This window comes from Gigantopelta aegis, chromosome 4 (genome assembly GCF_016097555.1).
Source record: "Gigantopelta aegis isolate Gae_Host chromosome 4, Gae_host_genome, whole genome shotgun sequence".
Classification (NCBI taxonomy): Eukaryota; Metazoa; Mollusca; class Gastropoda; order Neomphalida; family Peltospiridae; genus Gigantopelta; species Gigantopelta aegis.
In genome coordinates, this window is record NC_054702.1 from 51,858,708 (window position 1) to 51,885,102 (window position 26,395).

General features: G+C 38.2%; 1 protein-coding gene across 1 annotated transcript in view; it reads right to left on the bottom strand.

The window, feature by feature from the left end:
• Window positions 1–6,231: 6,231 nt before the first annotated feature.
• Window positions 6,232–26,395, bottom strand: part of LOC121370708 (cell wall protein PRY3-like) — a 47,217-nt gene continuing 27,053 nt past the window's right edge. The window contains exons 7-15 of the mRNA XM_041496120.1: window positions 23,302–23,402; window positions 22,351–22,464; window positions 20,395–20,505; window positions 16,152–16,268; window positions 13,060–13,467; window positions 11,958–12,056; window positions 11,277–11,384; window positions 8,672–8,805; window positions 6,232–6,331 (exon numbers count right to left, since the gene is read on the bottom strand). Of these exons, the coding sequence (XP_041352054.1) occupies window positions 8,672–8,805; window positions 11,277–11,384; window positions 11,958–12,056; window positions 13,060–13,467; window positions 16,152–16,268; window positions 20,395–20,505; window positions 22,351–22,464; window positions 23,302–23,402 (1,192 nt within the window). The 3' untranslated portion in view covers window positions 6,232–6,331. The remainder of the gene's footprint in view (window positions 6,332–8,671; window positions 8,806–11,276; window positions 11,385–11,957; window positions 12,057–13,059; window positions 13,468–16,151; window positions 16,269–20,394; window positions 20,506–22,350; window positions 22,465–23,301; window positions 23,403–26,395) is intronic.

A 26,395-nucleotide genomic window follows, 5' to 3' on the forward strand; every position in this document is an offset into this window, starting at 1 on the left:
TAGTTTTCGGGGGAGCATTGTATAGCGTCGTCTTGCAATAAAGAGCATACCCCCGAACCCGCTAGAAAATAATCTGTGCGCCCTCAATCTTAGTCAGCCCTCCCAATGTCTACTTGCTTCCACCGTGCATGATAAATAGAGAGAGGAAAAACCGGCTACAGAATTACATAAACATGTATCTCTATCCAGTCTGAATGAAATCAGCTCTACTGGTCTACAGGTAGTAGTTAGAGACGTGTAGAGTTGATTTCAATCTGACTTACTCTCGATCGTTCTCACGAGTGGTACATCAAAGGCCGTGGTATGTGCTATTCTGTCTATGGTATGGTGCATATAAAAGATCCCTTGCTGCTAATCGGAAAGAGTAGCCCATGAAGTGGCGACAGCGGGTTTCCTCCCTCAATATCTGTGTGGTCCGTAACCATATGTCAGACGCCATATAACCGTAAATAAAATGTGTTGAGTGCGTCGTTAAATAAACCATTTTCTTCCTTCCTTCGATCGTTCTGGAACTTTCTGCGAAGAAACGGAGAAGCTCACCCATGAGAAAAACATACAGAAATAGCATAGGTTGTATGTTTTACTTGGTCCAACACTACCATCCTCCGTCTGGGGCCCAGATATGGTATATTTGTATTTTATTTCTTTCTTGTTTTAATCTAGAATAGAGAAAACGAAGGTATGCGACACGTAGGTGCCGCTAATTAACCCCCCCCCCCCCCCCTTATTTTCTATTAGTTTGAGTTTGGAGTGGATGGATGGGCCAGACATTGGCGGTGTTCACACTGGGTCCATTATTTGAAAGTGAGTGTAATTTTTTTATAATTTATGTTTTTATAGATAGGAAGACCGGGGGCTCATAGGAGTCCCCCCTCTCCTATTTTTAATTTTATCGTATTAAATAAGTGTGTAGTTACTTTTCCTCTTCTCTTTTTTTTTTTTTTTTTTTTTTTTTTTTTTAAATTTTTATTACCCCAGAAACCATTTGGTAATGTCAGGGTTGGGGGCCCTGAAGTCATTACTTACAGTATGAGTCTATAATACAACTACTTATAGGCCTATATGTCAGGGATCTATCCAGACATTCTCTGTTAATTTTCCTCTTAACATTTTAGATATTATGTCTTAATATAAATATATATGCTTTTTTTCTTTTAATTTAAACATGTTTTAAACTGGTATTAACTTGATCAGTCCGTATTTATTATAAATAAAAGAAAATAGCCTGGACTGATACATGGTGCTGTCCGTTCTACGATTAGTGGTGGCTCGGACAGCGCGATGGCTTATATAGCAATGACTTTGTCATCCGTATAGGTGACGCACCCTTGGGTGTAATGCGTACGAATGCTCCGGGAGCTTTGTAGGACGTCCGGAAGACACCAAAGATCAAGACTCAACAACAATCCAAAACAGGAGAGATGCGTTCACACTACCATCGGCCGGAGTGCGACTGACGGGCTTTTATTTTAGTTCACATCATACCCTCCCATCATACCACTCCCTTCATACTTCATGTTTAACAGCCTGGTTAGCTGCATGGATAACTTGGGGGTGGGAGGGATGGGGGGGGGGGGGACGCCGTGGTAAGGTGCTTTTCGGGAGCGGTATGGCGTAAGCGGTTTAGGCCGATAGTTTTGCCTGGTAGGAGGCCTCTCCCCCACCCACCCACCCCTTCACGGCGCGCCTGCCCCATGGAAATCCGGCTCGGCTACCAATGGGCTTGCCCGGATATTGGAGCGCACACCGGATTGGGCGCGAAGCCCCCCCCCCCCCTCCCCTTTGTCAACCCTTTGTTCTCCAGGGCTTAAAGTTTTAAATAATTATTAATTAAATATAAATATAATATAAGTAAGTTATTATAGTCATGTACTTTTAGGACAGCCCGCTCAAAAATTGCACCAAATAATTTAATATAACTTTAATAACCTGGACTTAAATTTTTTACTATTTTCCTGTGGTGCTTAGTAAATTGAGTATGTATGTATAATATGTAATATTTAACGCCCCTACCCAATTTTTATTATTTAGACTTTATGGTCATACCATCAAAATTTCCAAATTGGCCCCTTCATGCTACTACTCCGTCCCCCCCCCCCCCCCCCTTTCCCGTCCCGGAATTGGCCACTGGCGAGGTCAGAGGTCAGATCCGGGATGGGCGTGCCTGAACCTTAAGGATATGGGCACGTTAAAAGAGTTTCCTTCCTTCCTTCCATACAGAAATAGCATTTCATTTTTTTAAACTTATTTTTGTGGCTATATCCAATTAAGCATTCTGGATTGTCGCTTGAAATTGTTTGACTGTATGGTACAATCTATTTTGTTAAATGGTGGTGAGATGTGAAAATCAATGTTGTTAGCTTTATTACTTTCGACTCACGAATCACCATCTGCCCACTGAAAAAGGCACATGTAAAACAATATACCTTATGCTTTCTATGTATAAATAACGAAATTGATGATGAAAGAAAGAAAGAAATGCTTTATTTAACGACGCACTCAACACATTTTATTTACGGTTATATGGCGTCAGACATATGGTTAAAGACCACACAGATTTTGAGAGGAAACCCGCTGTCGCCACTTCATGGGCTACTCTTTCCGATTAGCGGCAAGGGATCTTTTATATGCACCATACCATAGACAGAATAGCACATACCACGGCCTTTGGTGTACCACTCGAGAGAACGATCGAGAGTAAGTCAGATTGAAATCAACTTTACACGTCTCTAACTACTACCTGTAGACCAGTAGAGCTGATTTCATTCAGACTGGATAGAGATACATGTTTATGTAATTCTGTAGCCGGTTTTATTTGCGCTTCCCATAGGTAGGACAGCACAAACGATGGCCTTTGTTGAACCAGATATGGATCACTGGTCGGTGCAAGTGGTTTACACCTACCCATCGACCCTTGTGGAGCACTCACTCAGAGTTTGGAGTCCGTATTTGGATTAAAAATCCCATGCCTCGACTGGGATCCGAACCCAGTACCAACCAGCCTGTAGACCGATGGCCTAACCACGACGCCATCGAGGCCGGTAAATTGGTGATGAATTCTACTGTATAATGTGTTGTCCTTTTTTAAAAGACTTCTGCCAAAGTATTGCCAGTCTAGACCAAATGTTTATAAATTTAGAATGTTATATTTGATTATATAAAAACAAGAGATTTTGTTTCAAGGTGTTCTCAAATAGCTAGCCGTTTTCAGAGAGCAAATTTATGAACGTCTCTGTGGGGCGTGACGTAGCCCAGTGGTAAAGTGCTCGCTTGATACGCGGTCGGTTTGGGATCGATCCCCGTCGGTGTGTCCATTGGGCTATTTCTCGTTCTAGTCAGTGCACCATGACTGGTGTATCAAAGGCCGTGGTATGTGTTATCTTGTCTGTGGGATGGTGCACATAAAAGATCCCTTGCTACTAATGGAACAATGTAACTGGTTTCCTCTCTAAGACTATACTTCAAAATACCACGTTTGACATGCACTCAACATATTTTATTTACGGTGAATGGCGTCAGACATATGGTTAAGGACCACACAGATATCGAGAGAGAAAACCCGTTGTCGCCACTTCATGGGCTACCCTTTACGATTAGCAGCAAGGAATCTTTTATATGCACCATCCGACAGACAGGATAGTACATACCACGGCCTTTGTTACACCACTGGCTGGAACAAGAAATAGCCCAATGGGTCCACCAACAGGAATCGATCCTAGACCGACCCCGAATCAAGCGAACGCTCTACCACTGAGCTACGTCTCCCGCCCTTTGAACCGATAGACACACACATGTTCGGATTTACTGACGAATCATCTGCCATCTTGTTTACAGCGTTCAGTTCAGTTAAAATAATAACCCACAAGATAGCTGTCACATGTGTTAGATTCTCAATAACAACTTTTTACTTTCAATGAAGAGTGTAGATGGGTGCAAACATTCATTTCTTCTTAAAAGTATGAAATTTGGCACCAACATTGGTCATGGGGCACTTATCAATTTCTGAAATTGGTTTGAATGTACTTTCTGGGTGGGTTTTTTTGTTTGTTTTGTTTTTGTTTTTAAATGGCCGCCATCTGGACACGACTATGAATTTGGACATAAAACGTGGATTTTTTTCTCTTTTTTTTCAAACAACAAACACGTCAACACAATCTTTTAAATTGCAAATGTCAATTACTTCTAGTACAATTTAGCTTATTTGTGTCATATTCAATAGGGAAGATGATATGCACTATATTTAAAACAGATTACTACAACCAACATATTTTTCGTATATTTGAATAAAAATATGTACTCACAACTTTGTCTTTTGAACGCCCCCAGAAGGCATATAAAAGTGAGTTTTCGATTCCAAATAAGTGAGATGCATTTCTTCGCATTGATAGTAATAACAGATGTTTTGTGTTGATCAAAGATAAATTGTCTGTACTAAAGTGTCTTCTGTGGGATGCTGTCCTTACGGAATGAATACAGCAATGTCACAAAGAGAAAGATAGGAGAAAAAAGTTTTGTTTAACGACACCACCAGAGCATATTGATTTATTAAGTATCGGCTATTGGATGTAACACATTTGTAAATTTTGACATAGTGTTAGAGAGGAAACCTGCTACATTTTTCCATTAGTAGCAAGGGATCTTTTGTGTGCACCATCCCACAGACAGGATAGCACATACCACGGCCTTTAATATACCCAGCGTGGTGTACTGGTTGTAACGAGAAATAACCCAATTTGGCCCACCGACAGGGATCGATACCAAACCGACCGTACATTAAGCGAGCGCTGTACCACTCCCGCCCAATCATTCAAATAAGTATATACCAGTGTTCCTTGTAAGCTAAGAAGAACATTTATACACTTTAGGTCATAAAAATGTTTGATGTTTACCGGGAAAGAGATACTTAATTTAATCTTTAATTTAATCTGACATCTAAAATATTTGTGCCAATTGGATGGGAGACAAGCAAACGAATTTTGTCTTTCTTGTTTCTTTTCTTTCTTTATTTGTTATTTTTATTCATTCATTAATTTTATTTATTTATTTATTTATTTATTTATTTATTTTGTGTATGTATTAACATAAACAGTACATAATAGTACAAACAGACAATAGTAATACACTTCAGGCGCAGTTCCAGGATTTTTTAATAGAGGGGTTCCAAAAGCCGTTCTTGTTTTTGAAAATAGAATTTAAAGGTTCTTGACAGATGGTGTATTCTGTAATATATACTCTCCAATAAAAGTAGTGGAACCTGAAATATTAAAACATACGTTCTGACCACAGGCATCCTAGTAAAGAACGTCCAGGTCTGTTTATCAACACACCAAAACACATTCTATAGTTTGCACATGTATCACGCAGTTGCCCCGTACTCGTGCATGGGGTGTCATTCTCGATTTTGACAATTTCCAGGAACGTCAATTAATCACTGTGCAACATTATTTCTGTCAATATTTTTCATTCTGTTGATCATACAGTTGTTATTGTTATTGTTTTTAGTCATTTTTATTGTTTGAATTTGCGATTTACTGATAAAAAACCGTCAACTTTTAAATTTCACTTCTGACCCCAATCGTCCTTCAAGATCTTTGGTGGTCATAAAACCTACTGTAATACTGAACTACCAGTTGTAATGTTTGCCCAATTAATTCACTATTATCATATAACCATTCCCCACAGCTAATATACCTTACAATTTTGTCAATTGTAAATTCTAATTAGAGTTCCCCTACTGTTTTTTGAAGAGTATATATTGTTTGACCAACAATAGGGGGAGACATGGTCCTCCGCCTGAATCCGCTCCTGCACTTTATAATACTCCATTTTCTTTGATATACAAAGTGTACTTAACATGATTAATACGATCATTATCAAAAACGCAAACAGCGACCATTTTGAAAACAGGAATTTGAACAAGGTACATTTTAGAGAGACAGGACAGAACATACCGGTGCCCTTTGATATACCCGACTTTAGACATCAGTTGGAATGGGGGAAACAATTTAGTCTACCGATGTCAGCCCCCCCCCCCTCCCAATACACACATACGCACGCACACACTGGTGCAAATGTTCATTTTGTGAAGTGGTCCCATTCATAAAACAAATCCAGTTTCCCCATCAGACTTAAACGAACGATTAATTTCTCGTATCTGATTTCTATCAGTCATATAATGTCAAATGCTGCACGCAAAACCAAATAGAAGACAAATTAATGAAACACAAGTAATGCTGTTGTTATTATTTTTATTTGTTTCGCTCGTTTCTCCAAGATGTTTCATAAGGAGCACAATGCGAGTTTTACGACGAATGGCTGAAAAGCGTATGTCCTGCAAAGATAAAAGAGATATAATAAATAAAATTGTAAATTCATTGGAATCATCACTAAAGCACACTGATTTAGTAACAATCGGCTATTGGATGTCGAAACATTTGATAATTCTAACATACAGACTTAAGGTTTTCCATTAGCAACAACGGATATTTTATAAGCACTTACCCATAGACAGGACAGCACATATAACGGGCCTTGATATACCAGTCGTGGGGCACTGGATGGGATGGTGGAAAACAATCAGAGAATGGGTCCAGCGAGGGGGTTTGATCCTACGATCCGAATACCTCAGGAGACCTTTTTTGGACTGATCTAGTCAGTCCATGAAATTATGAGCAGCATTTAATTTGGTATTTCACAAAGGATACAAATACAATGTGTAAGCGGCGGGATGTAGCCCAGTGGTAAAGCGCCTGCTTGATTCGCGATCGGTTTGGGATCGATCCCTGTCGGTGGACACATTGGGCTATTTCTCGCTCCAGCCAGTGCACCACGATTGGTATAGCAAAGGCCGTGGTATATGCTATCCTGTCTGCATTCCCAATCTGGAGCTCGACGCGGTAAGACGTGTTTGTTTCACTTGTGCATACTGCACGTGCTTTCGTGTGCTCGACTTGGGAATCCTTCATTTTGTTCTTGTTTTTGTCAGAGCAATGGAGTTTTTTACTGGGATGTATGCGGCCATTGGAACTGATAGAACGCTGGAACGCTTCTCGTTTCGGCAGCCTGCACCACCAGGTTGGATTCTTTTTTAGCGAAATGCTTGCCTCCATGTCATTTCTCCGGCTGACTATGTCGACATTTCTCCGTGACGGTTGTTTGCGTTTAGTCTCTACATGTCCAAGCCTGTCCTAGCAGCACTGGAAGATTGACTCTAAGAAGAAACATGAAGCGGGGTTGGCCCTTACTACTCTTTTCTAGACTTTACTTTGTTTTATATTGATACCATCTCGTATCTTCCGGAGTCGGGCCCGTCCGCACCACTATATCAACCCATGACGACTGGACTATGCTCTAGTCTGATATTCTCTCTCATTCACACGGATCCGGCTTCTCAAGATCTGTATTTCAGCACAGCACTACACCTTCAATGTCTAATGTCTTTCAATCTAGGGGTTTTCTTCACGGGATGCAACCCATCTCGTCCCTACAAGCTGTGCACCCTAACGGCCTTAATGAGGCCACTCACGTGGACATATAGATCGGACTTTAAACTTTTAGACTTTTGTTCAAATTGTTATGTCTAAATAAAATAAAATAAATTAATGTTATTAAATATTCCGATCCTCATTTCTTTCTCTTATTTATTTTTGGACTGTCCTTCTAAACTACCCTAAATTATATAAATATTCGGCAGAGCAGTCAATTCTTTTTAGTTTTGGCTTGTAACTTTTTATCTATTTTTTTTTTTTATTCTATTAAGTTTTTTACTAATTGCTATTTTTAAAATTCTGCCCATTTTCATCTCTCCCCCCCCCCCCCATCCCGAGTCCGACCACCAATCTTATCGGAGGTCGGACTCTGGATGGGCGTGTTCGAAACCCTAGTGGTATATGAGCACGTTAAACTAAATCTATCCATCTATCCTGTCAGTAGGATGATGCATATAAAACATACTTTGCTACTAATGGAAACGTGGCGGGTTTCCTCTCTAAGAGTATATGTCAAAATTACCAAACGTTTGACATTCAATAGCCAATGATTAATAAATCTGTGCTCTAACGGTGTCGTTAAACAAAACAAACGTTTCTTCAGACTGAGATAGACAACACCCTTGTAATCAAACCTATCTGAGTAGCATTTATTTTTGGTATTTAACAAAGTATACAATGCATCTAAAAAAAAATTACAAATTCTAGAATCCCCACCCCTCCCACTTAAACCCCTGCCCACCCGCCTGTGAATCTGCTGCTGCTACTGTGACGTATTTTGACTAATAGACTTTTAACGACTGTCCTGGGTGCAAGTTTTTATGTGAGCCAGTTTTATAGTTTCATACAACGGAACAAAACGTTATATAAAAAAAAACAAATGTAAAATAAAATATGAGCTATTTCAAACATTAAGATTTATAAAGCCACTAGTACTCTTAAACAAAAAAATATATTTAATTAGTAATTGTGGTCGTTCAAAGGCCTGTATTGTTTGGAAGCATTTTAACACTGGCAGCAGACTCAAATCGCTCTCATGAATAAAACTAGCCATTAACTGAACAAAACTAGTTATTTACTAAGCAAATAAACTTAATTACTTAGCAAAACAACTTATTTACTTAGCAAAACTAGTTATCTACTGACCGAAACTAGTTATTTACTTAGCCAAACTAGTTACTTACTTAGGTAAATCGTCGACAAATCCGCTGGCAATCGCCGCCATTACGATATTTGCAGAATCCTACTATTGCCTGGATCATATTTCTTCGTACGAACATCCGACAGAAACGTCGGTAACGATTTCTACACCACCATCCTGAAACGTGAAATTAAAGTTAAAGTTTGTTTTGTTTAACGACACCATTAGAGCACATTGATTGAATAATCATCGGCTATTGTGTGTCAAACATTTGGTAATTCTGACGTATGGTTTTAGAGGAAATCCGCGACATTTTCCCTTTAGCAACAAGGGATCTTTTATGTCACCATCCCATAGACAGGACAGTACATACCACGTATAGTTAAATTATGTTAGGATAGAGTTTTTCTTAAAAGCTTAACGTAGTGGTGGGTAGGACAACCAGACACACGGTACCGGTGAATATTGTGGCTATTGTTTTAATACAATTAATGCTTAATTATTTTGCGCTTTCCTAAGGAGATCGTTTACTGAACAGCACATTAGTTCGTAGTATTGTTTTTGTTTTCCAACTACAGTATACTAATAAAATACAGATTTTAAAGTTCAAAATAGTCAAATAATTGTATTTCTAGTATAGCCATGCTATAAGATGAAACAAGCATTTTGAGAGTACTGCTAAAGCAATACATGTACCTTGCCGGGCCCAACAATTTTTCGTATCTCCTAAATTCAAGGGCCATAACTCTGAAAAGTGGGTAAATCACCATGAAACTTCAACTTGATCTGTATAGCTATGTACACATGATAAAACTGTATACAAAATTTCACCTTGTTATCTCCAGGCATTGCAAAAATCTAGAAAACAAATGTTCACATCTCTTAATTTCAAGGGCCATAACTCCATTAAAAATGGGTAAATCGCAATGAAAGTCAAACTTGATCTGTAAAAGTATGTGATAAACTTATACACAGAATTTCAGAACGGTAGGGGACTAATAATTTTTAAAAAAAAACAAAAAAAAACAAAAAAAAAACTCAGCATGTACTCTTGTGCCTTACAAAACATGACGGCTTTTGTTCTGTTTTTTGGGGGTTTTTTTGGGGGGGTCACAGCTCGTAAGCAATTTTCTTACACACTAGATGGTGACCAGGGCCTCGTTCCACGAAGCGATGTAATCTTGTGATTACGGAAGGCTCTTACGTGCTTAAGGTCGTAAGTTCCCCTTTAATGATTAATATATATAAGTGCGAATTAGTTAAATAATAAATTGGTTACCGACTTTTCGGAACATCTTGGATGTATTTATTGGTATCGGACATCCATGAAGTAACTTTGTCCGTTTGTGAGCTAAGCGAAAATTGCCGACATGAGAGTTATCTGCCGTATTTTCGTGTAAAGGTCGTATGGCCACGAATGTTTTTCATAGAACGCCGAGTTTCATAAAAGATATTTGGTATATATTAGATATATTTCTACACAATAAGTTAGTATCTTTCTTAGAAAATTATCAAATCATCATCTAACTGCCATTTTACATCTACGTTAGTAGCTTTCAACTGCCTCGTACCTATTGAAAGCTACGCCGTGTCGTGGAACGGGCTGACGATCGTAAACAAAAATTAAAGCCGCACACCCTAGTTCCATCCAGCGAAAATAAATTATAATTTGGTTAATCTACAAACCTGTAACACACTTAGATCACGTTTTTTATCAAATGGAGTGAAAAAGCAGGTTTTATATCGATAAATACCATGGGAATCCCCATGTCCCAATTGCTTGAAATAATTTTGAAAGTTAGTATTCTGATGTCACCGGTAGATGTCGCTCGAAGCACAACAATGCCTACGTCACGACAAATTTCACAGACTTGGGGTGCGTTTCTTTCACCTCTCCTGTACATGTTCCAACTGTTCTGTCCTGGTTGTATCCCCTCTCCAGATATCGTAAGACTTAGCAAAATTATTGGTTTTAAGGGTTTGTAACGTTTTGTATTGAGACACTTACTTGTCTGAACTTTATTGTTACTGAAAATGTTCACGAACTGTGAAGAAAAATCTCACAAATGAACAACAACAAATCGGATGTTGATTGCGCGAACCGTGCACGAGAAAACAAACCGAATCAAAATAATAACGGTCACGTGGTATACCAACGTCTTTGACATTGAAATGGAAATATCCCCTCTAAAAATAGATTAGACCTTGTCTGCTCAACGGTTTTTTCTCAAACGCGCGTGCGTTTTTAAGAAATACGAAAAATGTATTTTGTGGTATTACAAACACCAGGATTACAAAAAACACTCCAGGTGAATGGAAATGTATATTCTAAATAATAAACGGTAAGTAAAGTGCAATTTTATTTGTGAAAAAATGGGTTTAACAACTAGCCGTAACTAGGGTGTGTCCCTTTAAGGTCGCGATGGTAGGTATTTACGGTGATAGTAGTGCTAAGATAGCCTCGTGGAACGGGGCCCAGGTCGCCAATGCCATATCATCAAATAAAAAAGCACGATCGAAATCGATTGCACTGTGAAGCAGTAGCGTAGCGATGAGGGGGGGGGGGGGAGTATGTATTATTATCTATATATATAACGGCTACTCATGTGGTATTGTCTGTGTATCAGCTAAAGCTATCGCTGTGTTACCTCTACAAGCGCGGCAGGATCTAGCGCACCAAGCAGTGTACAGGGTACACCTTTGACAGAGATATCTGATTCGTCTACGTGCCGCACATCTTGCTTCTCTGAAACAGTCTGGAAGAGTACAAGATGGTGATAATATCACGGTGTATACCGGTAGTCCGTTTGCGTCAAACTGGAACCGATTAATTGGCATGTAACTTTTAAACTTCTATTAAAAGCATAGTACATGTATTACGTTTTGAACCAATAACAACCATCGTAATTTTTTTTTACAAAACATCCCTTGCAAATCAAAAAAGATTTGTAACAAATTACTATCAAATTAGCTATATTAAAATCTCCTTTTTGATACAAGGATGTACGCAGCAACTACTGGAACAGCCAACGTAAAGTAACTGTACTTGCAGTTCTGCACTTACTCACAGTTACCTGCATATTGGTTACTAATAAGAGTGCAGGTGTAACTGCCAACCTTATCTGTTCCAGAATGTTCGCCTTGTTTTCAGATGTTTTCCACAAATATCATACATGTGTATTTTAAGTACTATATTTTGCAGGAGGTAATATTTACGTTTCGTACAATAGCAAACTGAATGGTACCATAAAATTATACTAAAGTTTGTTTTGTTTAAAGACACTACTAGAGCACTTTATAAGATAATACATGCAAAAAACGACACTTACTTTTCTCACAGCTGACACCATAGAAGTTACGCCTGCACGTGCACTTACATTCGTTGTAGTCTAAAACACCTCTGTGTCCACAGCTTAAGTGACATTGATCTAAATCGAAAATCATACACTTGTTACCGACTAAGAACAAGTTTGTATTCCAAAGAGACTAACTCAAGTTTGTTCTACTATTAGATAGCTTTGTCCTCACTAAATCAAGGTCATAACCCCTCCCGATCACCACCTTCCCTTCTTGTCAAACCCCTTTTGTGAACTACCAGAGGTGGATCTAGTGGGCCCCCGCCCCCTAAATTTTGTTAGTTTTAATTCCATTATATATTAATTGTACTTTTTTTTACGATCCCTCTCCAAATCTCCCCCAGAGTTCCCTTGACATTCCGCCTCATGTCATTGGGCCCCCCTAAATGGATTTTCTGGATCCGCCACTGACTACTACAATTCTGTGCATATAACTATGCACACCCTATGTAGAGTTGGCCTCAGATTACAGTTATCTTCCCATTTGGTTGTCGAAAATCCGGAAGTTTCACCGCGCAAGTAGTCTGCTGTTTGACTGTGATTATTTCATGGCAGACAGCTATGAAGTGGCAACTGTTTGACTGAAGTGACAGGGGATAGCATGTAGTTTGTAAACATGTGTAACTTGCTGACATTGAAGACTTGTTTGTGGTAATTCCGGCCCATGCAAAAGTAGTGCTTTTTGTGTAAAATGGGTGTACTCCGGCCTGGTTTAGAGGGTGTGTCTGTTTAAACCAATATGCTGGGAGAAAGAGCTGGACAACAGGGGTTGTCCTTTTCAGGGTATGTGTCCCCCATGCAGGCAAAGGTACATACAAAACTTCACGGGCCTGCTGATATTAATAAAAATGTTATAGCCACTAAGGCTATATAGAAACATATAGCGAAATTAATTGTGGTCTGAGGCCAGTTGACTGATAACATGGAAAAACACACTAAAAGATTATTTGCGATGCCACCACTTTCTGATGTTCAACATAAGTTTGCTAATGGTTAAAATTGAAGTTATATTTTGTTTTTGACATGTGAAGTGTTTAGGTAGGGTTTTATCACATGTGATTTGGGGTTTTTTTACCTGTCGTCGTGGTAGTTGGCGTCGTGGTAGTTGGTGTTGTTGTGGTTGGTGTTGTAGTAGTTGGCGTCGTCGTAGTTGGGGTTGTGGTTGGCGTCGTCGTAGTTGGTGTTGTTGTTGGTGTTGTAGTAGTTGGTGTCGTCGTAGTTGGTGTTGTTGTAGTTGGCGTTGTAGTAGTTGGTGTTGTAGTAGTTGGCGTCGTTGTAGTTGGTGTTGTAGTGGTTGGCGTCGTCGTAGTTGGTGTTGTAGTAGTTGGTGTCGTTGTAGTTGGCGTTGTCGTAGTTGGCGTTGTAGTAGTTGGCGTTGTAGTAGTTGGTGTTGTCGTAGTTGGCGTCGTCGTTGTTGGTGTCGTCGTAGTTGGTGTTGTCGTTGTTGGTGTTGTAGTAGGCGTCGTCATAGTGGTAGCTGTACCTAAAATGAGCAAAACATCTCTAGACAGGAGTGAGAGAGGTGTGAGTGTATTGTATTGTATTGTATTGTATTGTATTGTATTGTATTACTCGGGTATTAGTGCACTATCTTAATTATACATCGTAAATTACAGCAACAACGACGTCACTTTTTCAACATCAAAGAAAGCTGTCAAACATTGAGCCGCGTTTACTCGCTTTCTGACGTCATGCTAAGTTGTAGGTTTTCCCATCAATTATAGTTACAGTATCCAAGAAATGTCACATGTACAAAAACTAGGCATCATAACCTGCATACCAAAAGCAAACAAACCTAAGCAATTTAAACAAAATTGGAGGTCACTCCCCCTTTTAAATTGTACTTATAAAATAGCATCTGATTGCATTGCAACTAGGATAAAAACCGTATTGGGCAAAATTATTGAAAAAGATCAAACACGATTTATAAAGGGAAGATATATAGGAGAAAATATAAGGTTGATATATGACATTATGCAATACACAGAAACATATAAAATACTAGGTCAGCTATTATTAATCGATTTTGAGAAGGCGTTTGACTCCTTATCCTGGAAATTTATTCAAAAAGCTCTAGACATTTTTAATTTTAAGTGTTCAATAAAAACCTGGATACAAACACACAGCAGGCTGTGGGGAAAGCAAGCAACGGATGATGTGCAGAAACGCTAACCGGGGAGTTGTCAAAAGGCCTCTGAATGATGTTGCAATCCCTACAGCAATGCCGTGGTGATTGCTATGGAGTTTTTCATTCTCCACGGCACTTGTTTTGCTGTGGACTATTTTCTTAGTTGCAGGGGTGGTGTTATGGTGCAAAATCGATCGAGAGCGTTGGTAAACAAGACTTACCTTATAGAAAGGGAAATATAAGTACTTGACCGTAAATACTGGGGGTCCGGGATCCTTAGGCGCCAACTTGCAGCCGCTGCAATCCCAATATAATTGGCGTCCGCTGTGTGCAATTCTTTGCCCCCAATGAAATTAAATGGAAGGCTGTTGCCTTTTAAACCAATGTTTATAATAAAATGGTGTTACATGAAGAAGAAAAAACGGAAAGGAATTGTTGTGTAACGACACCTCAGCATATTTTATGTATGGCTCTTTGGTACCTAACACATGGCTACTTTGTGGTGGTGATGGTTGCTGTATGTAAATATCCTCATACGACTTAAAGTATGGCCTGCGCTTAGATAAAGTTCAGTTCAGTTAAAATTCAGTTATTTCGACATTTGAGAGAGAGAGAGAGAGAGAGAGAGAGAGAGAGAGAGAGAGAGAGAGAGAGAGAGAGAGAGAGAGAGAGAGAGAGAATAACAGAGAGAGGGAAAACCCGTTGCCGTCACACAACTTACTCTTATCGAAAAAACATTAAGGGGTTTTTTTATATGCATTTTTCCCCAATAAGCAGGATAGTACAATCGTGGAGCACTGGTTAGGATGGGTCGATAGCCCGCTGTGAACGCGGGTTTTATCACGTTCCAAACATTAATTGTCATGGCATGTACTGTCCTATCCACGGGAAAGTGCATATAAAATACTCTCTGCTGCTTTATCGGTAGGGGTAGCCTAGCTATGTGGCGGGAGTGGGTCTCCTCACTTTCTCTCGATCACATCGATCTCCGTCAGTGGGTCCGTTCCACTATTTTTCGTTCCAGCCAGTGCACCAAGAAAGAAATGTTTTATTTAAAGGGACAGACCCTAGTTTCAACCCGTGAAAATTAACACTAAGTTTAGTTAATCTACAAACCTGTAATACATTTGGATAAAGATACAATTAAGTGAAACATGAGTCTGTGACTTTGAAATGGTGAAATACCCTCTAAAAATAGACTAAAAGTCGACTTCATAACTGTTACTTCTCAGACGCACGTGCGTTTTTAAATATATGAGAAATGCATTTTGATGACAAAAAACCCGCTTCGAATGTACTGGAATGGATAATCTAAACAATAAAATCTAAGTAAAGTATGATTTCACTTATCAAAACCGGCTCCAATAATAAAACATATGGCTTAGTGTTTAAAAACTTGGGTATGTCCCTTTAACGACGCACTCAACACATTTTATGTACGGTTATATAGCGTCAGATATATGGTTAAGGACCACACAGATATTGAGAGAGGACACCCGCTGTCGCCACTTCATAGGCTACTCTTCTTTTTTTTCGATTAGTACAGACAGAGTAGTACATACCACGGCCTTTGATATACCAGTCGTGGTGCACTGGCTGGAACGAGAAATAACCCAATGGGCCCACCGACGTGGATCGAACACAGACCAATCGCACTTCGAGCAAGCGCTTTACCACTGGGCTACGTACCCCCCCCCCCCCTCCCCAATGCACCACGACATGTATATCAAAGGCTGTGGTATGTGCTATGCAGTGTGGGATGGTGCATATAAAAGATCCCTTGCTACTAACTGAAAAATGTAGTGGGTTTCCTCTCAAACACTATACGTCAAAATTATTAAATGTTTGACATCTAATAGCCGATGGTTAAGAAATCAGTGTGCTCTAGTGGTGTCGTTAAACGAAATAAACTTTGACTTTCTCTCGATCAAGTGTATACAAGACACCAAATAGCCACAGTTTAAAATGTGCTGAGGTGTCGTTACACAATTATCGTTTACCTTTCTAAAAATAAATAAATAAACTGGGTTTTTTTTTACTTGTTTTGCATTCAGTGCCGGTGAAGCCGGTTGGGCAGTAACAGGCACATCGAGTTCCGGTTTGGTCAGTTACATAGTTCAGGTAGCCGTCATTTAAACAATGCAGGGCGCATGTGCCTAAAAAAAGACAAAACATGATAATTAGCCATCAGCTACATAATGTGACCTTGAAACTGTGTAATATAATTAGTAATCAGTTAACGATACTTCTTCTTCCAAAGAGCATATTAATATTTTCCAAGCAAATGCACGATAGTATGCGTTATTCTAACTGTATTCAGCAGTAAACCATCAACCAATATTTAAAGGGACAATCCCGAGTTTACAACCATTGTAAAATGTTTCCAACCTATACAATCTGATTAAAATCAGTTCTACTGGTCTACCAGTAGATCTGACATCATTGCGTGGACTCTCATGTCCAGGTGACATTTCATTTATAAATAACAGTTTACGGGCAACGGGCAACTATATTTACGTGCCCCTATCCACAAGGGTTCAGGCACGCCCACCCCGGATTCAGCCTCTGACATCGCCAGTTGTCGATTCCGGGGCGGGGGGGGGGGGGGGGGAAGGAATGGATTAAGAGTGCATGGGATAATTTTAAATAGTGTGGTATGACCACTTAAAAACTTAAATAAATAAATAAATCAATTACAAATAGGGATCTATCATATTTATATATTATTACTCACATATTAATAATAGCACCATAATTAAAAAGCCTTATAGCATTCTATTATTTTAATATATAATTAGTAGGTGCAATTAATTGCAATTTCGATCGGGCAGTTCCAAATAGATGTATAGTATAATTAATTAGTTACTAATAATATTTATATATATATATATATTTTTTTATTTTATTAAATTAGGCCCTGGAGGATAAAGGATTCGTAAAGCGGGGAGCACCGCGCCACCGGCAATCCGGCGATCAAACAGGCGGGAGGCCCACTCCGGTAAGTCCGGATTTCCACGGGGGGGGCGTTCCGGGGGGGGGGGAGGCCTCCCAACAGGCTTCCCTATCGGCCAAAACCGCCAACGCCCTACCGCACCCAAATATGCACCCCACCACGGCGTCCCCCCCCCCCCCCCCAGGTTATCCATGTAACACAGGTGGGCCCTTCTTTTGTTAAGATGATATGAATGATATGATAATGATAGATGATAACAAGCCCGCGAGCCGCCGTCTGGAGTGGTGGTGAAACGTATAAGCGTCTTTGGTGTTGTTGATTGGCTGGTGGATTGATTCAATTACTATGGTGAGGTGTCCTCGCCGCTCTCCCCAAGCATTCGTGAGCACCACACCCAATAACAGTTTAAATATCGACCAATTAGACTTCGCCTTTTATAGCGTTATTCGGGAGCATACAAATTCTAAAAATATCGGGCGAGAGTATTTATGCAATAGGCGAACTTCTTGGTCTATTTCAACATTGAAAAAAAACAGGGGGGAAAGTGCAGTAATAAACTATGGATTGTATACTAGTATAAACAGATTTTATGGCTATACTATCACGGGGTTTTTTTCGTCTTGAAACGAATTTTATATAAAATTTTATACTGATATTAATTTCCGGCATACTTCGTAATTCACCCGAATCGTTTCGTATACCCTCGGCATAATCCCGAATGTTTTCAAATTCTTTTCAAATCACTGGCATGATTTTGCAAGTACGGTTTTGATTGGTCGAATGAAAGGTCAACTGGACATGAGCTCCAACGGGCTGCTGTTAGATCCACATGTAATAGTGGGGATAATTTTAATTAGCTTGCTACCTATAGCGCCTTTTCGATGAGGTAACATACAAATTAAATACATTTTCTTATTTAAAATATCAGTATCTCTATTTACAAGGTGTTTGTTGTTGTCCTAATGCTTGTAGTAGCCCAAACCGGATTTTACCTCCCAATACTTTCGTAGTACTAAAAATTATATATCACGAATTAAAGTAAAAACGGAGTGCTACAAACATTAGTATACGACCGCAAACACATTCGATATACAGACACTGGTATTCTAAAAAAGAAAATGTATTTAGTATGAAATAGTAGTCGCCAACATCTTACGATGGCTGCAAACTCGGAACAGTCTCTTTAAACCTATGGGTGTGTATTAGAAGCTGTAACATGAATGGCGACTATAAATGTACCATCAGCACATTTAATAGTGTATCTCTGTACAAGACCGATTCCAAAAGATGTCATCACAGAGTCATGATTGAGGGTCACAGTGTATGGACGAAACTGTTGTTTTGGAGAGTTTAATTTTCAGGGAAGATGTGACTGTTTCTAGCGACAATGAATTACTTTCGGTTTGAGTTGGACGTTTTAAATAGTGCAAGTAAGTTTAACCATATTTATCTTTTTTCTAGGTATAAACACAAAATATATATTATTGTTTTGGCAAAAACAATCCATCCCAAATTAGCACAACCAAATTTTATGCATATAAATTTTTAAAAATAGACATATTCAAACATTTTGAAAGCAGATCGTGTACAGTTTCGAAATATTTGTGTTTTATTGAAAATATATGAATGACATTAGGCATACTGAAGTTGGAAAACACAGTAATCATTAATACACACACCACAGGAAGAAACCTGTCAGTACTTACGTCTTTAACCGGAACATTGTTGAAATATATAATTCATGTGTACGTGTTGTTTTTGTTTTATTATTATTATTATTATTATTATTATTATTGTCGCCTCTTTTGTGTCATTTTGTAAGAAAGGTTCTTGGCCGATTTGGCCGAAATTTGGTGGGTAGTTGGGTGCTTAGGGGGAATTGATTATATTACACACTTGTGTGCATAGGTTATGTGTATTGGCCGCTATTGCGAATTATGTATAATTTCAGTTTGTACGTCAGTTACTGTGAATCTTACAGGTCTTGAAATTGTAGATTTAATCTCTACTAACGAGTATTGCAATAATGAATTAATTGGTTGCCTACTTTCGGAGGAATAGGGATTTATAATGGTGACCCCGGTCTGTTTCGCGCAATTTAGTTCATTTCTAAAACATGAAAATCAGTGTAACTCGAGAAATTTTCAACTTACACAAATATTGTTTTCACTGTAATAATCTACTCGTTAAAGCGCAATAAACTGTCGATCTTCAAATGAATGATACACATTTTTGCACTGATTGAATCTTTAAATCTATGGCGTTGACAGACATAAAATGTATATGTTAGGATTAATCATTTCCTGCTTTATTAACGAGTAAAATTTGAAACAAGTGCAATGTTATTTGTTAATATGACAAGACAAAATAAAATAGCACTACCAAAATACAAGCTGCACGCGTGGCTACTGCAGTCACCTTTTTGAAGACTGATGACACAGTGAGTTTATGGTCAATATACAACACTACTGCAGTCACCTGTTTGAAGACTTGATGACACAGTGAGTGTATGGTCAATATACAACACTACTGCAGTCACCTGTTTGAAGACTGATGACACAGTGAGTTTATGGTCAATACACAACACTACTGCAGTCACCTGTTTGAAGACTGATGACAGTGTGAGTTTACGGTCAATACACAACACTACTGCAGTCACCTGTTTGAAGACTGATGACACAGTGAGTTTACGGTCAATACACAACACTACTGCAGTCTCCTGTTTGAAGACTGATGACACCAGTGAGTTTACGGTCAATATACAACACTACTGCAGTCTCCTGTTTGAAGACTGATGACACCAGTGAGTTTACGGTCAATATACAACACCCTCTGCCTGCTTTTTGTGAGGTCAGCTTTCTTAAAGGAGTCTTATCATGTTTTATTTGTGTGTTTTAAAAAATATTATTGTTGTTTGTAAATAAAGTTTTGAACCAATTTGGCTTAAATTTGGTAGTTGGTTAGGTGAGAGTGTGTGCATGTATGTAGATTGGTGTGTGTGGTTGGCGTGTGTGTGTGGGGGGGGGGGGGGGTAATTATTGCTATAATTAACTAACGTATACATATGTCTGAGTAATGTACAGCTATGTTAGCTTGGGAATCCGTCATTACCGCTTGCGGTTATATTTATTATTATTATTATTATTATTATTTATTATTTATTATTATTTATTTATTTATTTATTTATTTATTTACGAAACTGCAAATTCACTTACAAAACGATGATATTTTACAAAAGAAAATGTGAGATTGATCGTTTTAACGATCAGTAATAAATATTACCGTATGCCACAAACTGACAGATTCTGTAGGAGCAAAACAAACATACTTGGACAGACTTTACACGTTGATGGGCAGTACTTGACTCCAAAAGTAAAACCATATTTCAGACAATCCGTTACACTACATGTTTTGCTTTCGGTGGTCACACCGCAAGTCACTGAAATAACAAAATACCATTTCAACCAGCCAAGTTTAGTTATATAGATAGGTAGTAGATAGGTAAGTAGACTGATAGACAGGTAGACAGGTTGATCGACATGTAGATGGACAGATAGATAGATAGATAGATAGATAGATAGATAGACAGACAGAGACAGACCGACAGACCGATAGATAGATAGATAGATAGATAGATAGATAGATAGATAGATAGATAAGGCAGATACACAAACAGATCGATCGATAGAGACAGACATAAATAGATAGGTAGACAGGTTGATCGACATGTAGATGGACAGATAGATAGACAAACAGACAGACAGATAGATAGATAGATAGATAAGGCAGATACACAAACAGATCGATCGATAGAGACAGACATAAATAGATAGGTAGGTAGGTTGCTAGATAGATAGATATACAGGTACATAGATAGATATAGACAGCTAGACAAACAGATATAGATAGATGGATGGATGGATAGATCTAGATGGATGGATGGATGGACAGATAAACAGACACTTTAAAACTGAAGGCGCACGTTTCGTTGTTGGGATTTTAGGGGGGATGGAACTGGTAGTGGGGGGTGGGGGGTGGGACAGAGGGTGTTATTTGTTTTTAGGAGTTTCGTTTCAGGTCTTTTGGTGTTGTTTATTTGTGTGTGTGTGTGTGTGTGTGTGTGTGTGTGTGTGTGTGTGTGTGTATGTGTATGTGTGTGTTTGGGGGTGGGTTTTTTTGGGGGACGGGGTTTTTTCTTGGGTTTTTATGAGGGGGGATTGGGTTTTTTAATTCTTGATATGTTTCGTTTCCATTTTGGTGGAGGGTTTGTTTGTGTGTTTGTTTGTTATATTTGTTTGTGTTGGGGGAAGGGGGGGGGGGGGTTTGTTGTTGTTGCTGGTGGTGGAACCGAAACAATTTCACTCTGCCTTGGACCTAATTAATTGACTGAAACATATTTTAATGTTTTTTTGTTTTTAATAAATGGATTAAGCACAAGTTAAACAACTTCTTCATAATACATACATACATATCACGACAGTGATATATAAATTTGTGCAGTTTAAATATGAACAGAAATAAATATTATTGAAAGAGATATAGGAAGAAGGGAGGAAGGAAGGAAGGAAGAAAATTAATTAGGGCATAATATTATCCCACAAATCTTAAAAACCTAATTATCTATTCTCCTTACTTACGATATTCAATGAAAACGCTTGTAGTAAATAAAAGTATGACGTAACTATACAGCATATCGGACGATTCCTCGGAATTTTGTCATTGGGGTAAATCCTGGTTGCCCATGACAGCGTACATTTATCGTCCTATTTATTACGAAAATTAACGAATGGGAAAAAGGCTTATATGTCAGTTGTATTAGAATAAATAATATTTTTTACACTCCAGTTAGTGAGAACATCATTCATTAACACATATACGTGTGTTAATATTTTAAAGACATACGACTGGCTATTCCTAGGTGATGACCAGGTCATCAGTGCCATACCATCGAATGAAAAAAAAAAAGGTCTAATCGAGCACTCCGTGACGAACAAGATAATCTGAAATTGACTTGTTTTTGACGCACAAGTTAACTGTAAGCGAAAGGGCCGTAAATAGGTTTTCGTTGGAAACGGCATTTAAATTTATTTTAACACTTTTTTTTCAGGATATGTGAGAAATAGAATACAACATTCGTGTCTGTTAGATACCATTTATCTTACAACTCGTTGTTTAAAAAGGTATGCAGCTCGCTTTTGCTCGTCAGCTACTTTTTAAAACAACTTGTTGTAAGATAAATGGTATCTAACGGCCGCTCATGTATTATTATCTATGTCATACTTACGTGTCTCACACAGTGATCCGGTTACAATTGTGTGACCAAAGTTTTTTGGACACGTGCACTGGCACGTGGCAATATCCAGTGTTCCGCCATTGAAGCAGGATTTTCCTCCGCACGCTGGAATAAAGAACAAATCCTAATTAGAATATGTATTCGTATATGTTAAAAATGTTTCGATTGGTTCATTTTAATTATGGCAACGATATACATCTGTATTGTAATTTAAAATATATATTAGTAATGTTTAATACCAAATGAGAACGATACGCATATATATGTGTCTATATACACACGCGCGCACGCGCACGCGCACACGCACACGCACACACACAACCCCCCTCCCCCCTCCCCACACACACACACACACATGTATGTATTGATGTATGAATATCTATATATTGTATGTATGTCGAGGTTGACTATTACATTGGCACTGGTGACCTGGTCATCACCTGGAAGCAGCCAGTCGTATGTCTCTAAATTGTTAAAGGGACATACCCTAGTTTTTAAACACTAAGGCATATGTTTTACTACTGGAGCCGCTTTTGATAACTGAAATCATACTTTACTTAGATTTTTTTGTTTAGATTATCCATTCCAGTACATTCGAAGTGGGTTTTTTGTCATCCTGGTGTGTTTAATGTCACAAAATGCATTTCTCATATATTTAAAAACGCACGTGCGTCTGAGACGTAACAGTTATGAAGTCGACTTTTTGTCTATTTTTAGAGGGTATTTCACCATTTTAAAGTCACAGACTCATGTTTCACTCAATTGTAACTTTATCCAAATGTGTTACAGGTTTGTAGTTGAACTAAACTTAGTGTTAATTTTCACGCGTTGAAACTAGGGTATGTCCCTTTAACTCAGGTACGTGTGTTAACAACCCATGTGTTATCAAAAATAATGCATGATGTTCTCACAAACGGGTATGTAAGAAACATGAATATATACCGCAAAGGTTTTTGTACTTCGAGTCCGTGTCACCACATGTTTCACAGCTACTGCTGATGGAGGACGAACAATACGGCCTGTTTGGCTCACCGTTCGTTTGTCTGAAATTAAAACACTCATTTGTATTACACTGTAGCTGCGTTCACAGTCACACTTTAAAGTCGCAGACACCAGTTTTAACCCGTATAAATGGACACTATAAGTTTAGTTAATCTACAAACTTGCAACGCATCTGGATAAGATCGTAACAGAGACAAGGTAAAGTGGGTGATGTTTAAACAGGGAAATATTGTCTAAAAATAACTAGAGCTTGTCTCGATAACCATTACTTCTCAGTAGGGCCTCCATGAGTCCAAAATATTGGACTCGAGTATTCGAAGGTCAAACTCTACCCGGACCGGAGTGCCCGACACTTACACTAGATGATGATGAGATTAAGGAATAAAGTAAAACACTAGCATTATGCATCTTAATTCCAGCCCTGAACATGGATGACAAATCATGCCATTGTATTGTAGAAGTATTTTGACGGACGGATGGTCAGTTTAAAAAGAGAAACTAGCGCATGATCATGTAATTATTGTGTAACTTATATCGTTGATTATCTACTGCTGAAATGATTGCCCTACATTGTCCATTGCATTGTAGTTACTCTTTGTATTCCACATTGTACGGGTACTCGAGTCCTGTGAATGGACTCGAGTTTTGCTAGACTCGACCCGTGCCCGAGTACTCGAGTACTCGTGGAGACCATACTTTTCAGACGAACGTGCGTTTTTAGAATTGTGAAGAAGAAAACAAATGCATTTTAGGTTATTACAAAAACCTGGATGATCAGAACCATTTCAGGTGTACGAAAATGAATATTCTAAATAATAAAACCGAACTACTTCTAATTTAAATTATCAAAAACGGTTTTATTAGAGAAAAATACGTCGAAGTGTTTAAAAACTAGATTCTGACACTTTAAACCAGTTTAGCTACACTGGGATAATTAAACAAGTATTAAAACATAAATGTGGACGCGATCTTTTCGCTAAACCGGTATTTTAAAGGCGCTCTGTCACGGATGGTTGATCTAATTAATGACCTAACAAAGTATTATCTGAAAATATATACATTTCATTTGTCGCTAAAAGTACTTTATTTAACTATCTACATAACTACCATAACCCACTTATTACTGATATTTTGTAAAAATAATTGAATTATGTCGACGGTCCATAATTCAGAAAAAAATAACGGCTATTTGGAGCGAAGAGGTGTGGCGTATTATTTTTGTAGTCACGTGATGGGCAACCCCTGATAAACTGCAGTGTCGAAACGATTTGCCAAGCTTGTGTAACGAGAACGCTTGACCGTCCTCTGCGACATAGGGTAAATCGAAAGAAAAACAATGAAAATAAGTTTTTAAAATATATATAAACATGTACTGAATGATAATAAGCTTATACATTAATTTATTTCAGCAACAGAAGCATTTTAAACGGCGACGATCCCGACTAGTTAGGCCTTTGCATGTACAGGTAAATTTATCGTTTGTTGTACGTGGAAAAATCTAAACAGCATTTATTTTTCACTTTGTCAAATTTATTATTATATAAAATATGCCATAACCCTATGGGTAATTACAGCTGGCTTGGGATAGGAATTATTTAAAGAATACTGTGAACTAGACGGTGTTTATATACAAAGTGGCTATATATACGACGGCCGTGTGTATGGCCTCCGCTAACGAGGGCCGCCAATAAACACAGCAAAAATGTATATAGGCGGTAAATAAGTATTTGATTGATCCATATTACCATGTCACTTGGAACAGAAGGAATACATATTAAGTACATACGGTGGGATGGGGGTTGAATATGAATCTAGCGGACCCTTGTGTGTACGTTTACCATAGACACCTACCCAGTGTTTCTGCCGGAAATAATAGTTTGGGTATGGCGCTATGAAATTAACTATTTACAGTGTGTTTGCTGAATACAACAGCAGTCGATAGGGGGTAGAAATAAAATGGTTTAGGTGTAGGGTTATGAAAATCATACAGTAATAATAAAGAGTCATTAATTTTGTCAAAAGCTTAACTTAAAAAATTTAATTGTGCAATAAAATTTGGGTATGGCGCCATACCCATTGTACCCTGTTATCGTATATGAATAGCGTAATATTTCCCTTGCAGTACTATAATAATAATAATAATAATAATAATATATGAATGAATGAATGAATGAATGAATGAATGAATAAATGAATACATATAAATAAATAGCGTACTAGTAAACAAATAGACAAGGCTTCATTTTCTAGTCACGCAGGACATTATGTTGTGTATTAAGCCAAAATGATTGGGGGGGGGGGGGGGCTTGTCGGTGTAGGCACATACCCATCTCCTTGCACAAGCAATTTTTTTTTTTTTTTTTGATACATATTTCGGGGAACATGTCTCGACCCCTCACCGTAAACTTCGCTCGCCTCCGTGTAGACCCCCTTCCCCATGCTAAAATCCCTGCACACGCGTCTGTAGTGGTTCTGTGTACGATAGTTCCGTAAAAAAGAAAAAAAACGAAGAAAAAAAACCATAATAATAAAAAAAAAAATTAAGAAAATAAATTTAAAATAATAAATTTAAAATAATGATAATAATAATAAACAAAAATCGTGAGTTTATGTTCCAACTATTTATTATTTTATTCCAGCGTATTCGCCGGGTTTGTTTTTTTTTTTGTTTTTTTTTTGTTGAGGGGAGGGGGTCTTCTTCTTTCTTTTTTTTTTTTTGTCAAGAAATAATATATTTTAAATTATTTTAAAGTCTCTATACACAGCGGTCGTGTACCGTATATAAAATTCAAAGGTACTTTACACGGCTGTCGTATATATAGCCTCATCAATACTCGGTTTTGTCGTACGTTTTAGACTCCTCATAAAAGAGTTCCAATTTTTAAAAATGAAGCTGCTCACAGGTTGTCATGGGATTTCCTCAATCGTGGTTCAATTAAAATGTTTTGGGTGATACAATAGCGAGGTTTGGTATTCCACATTAATGTAATTGTCATTTATAATCCATATTTAGAGAAATAACGCCCACTAAATC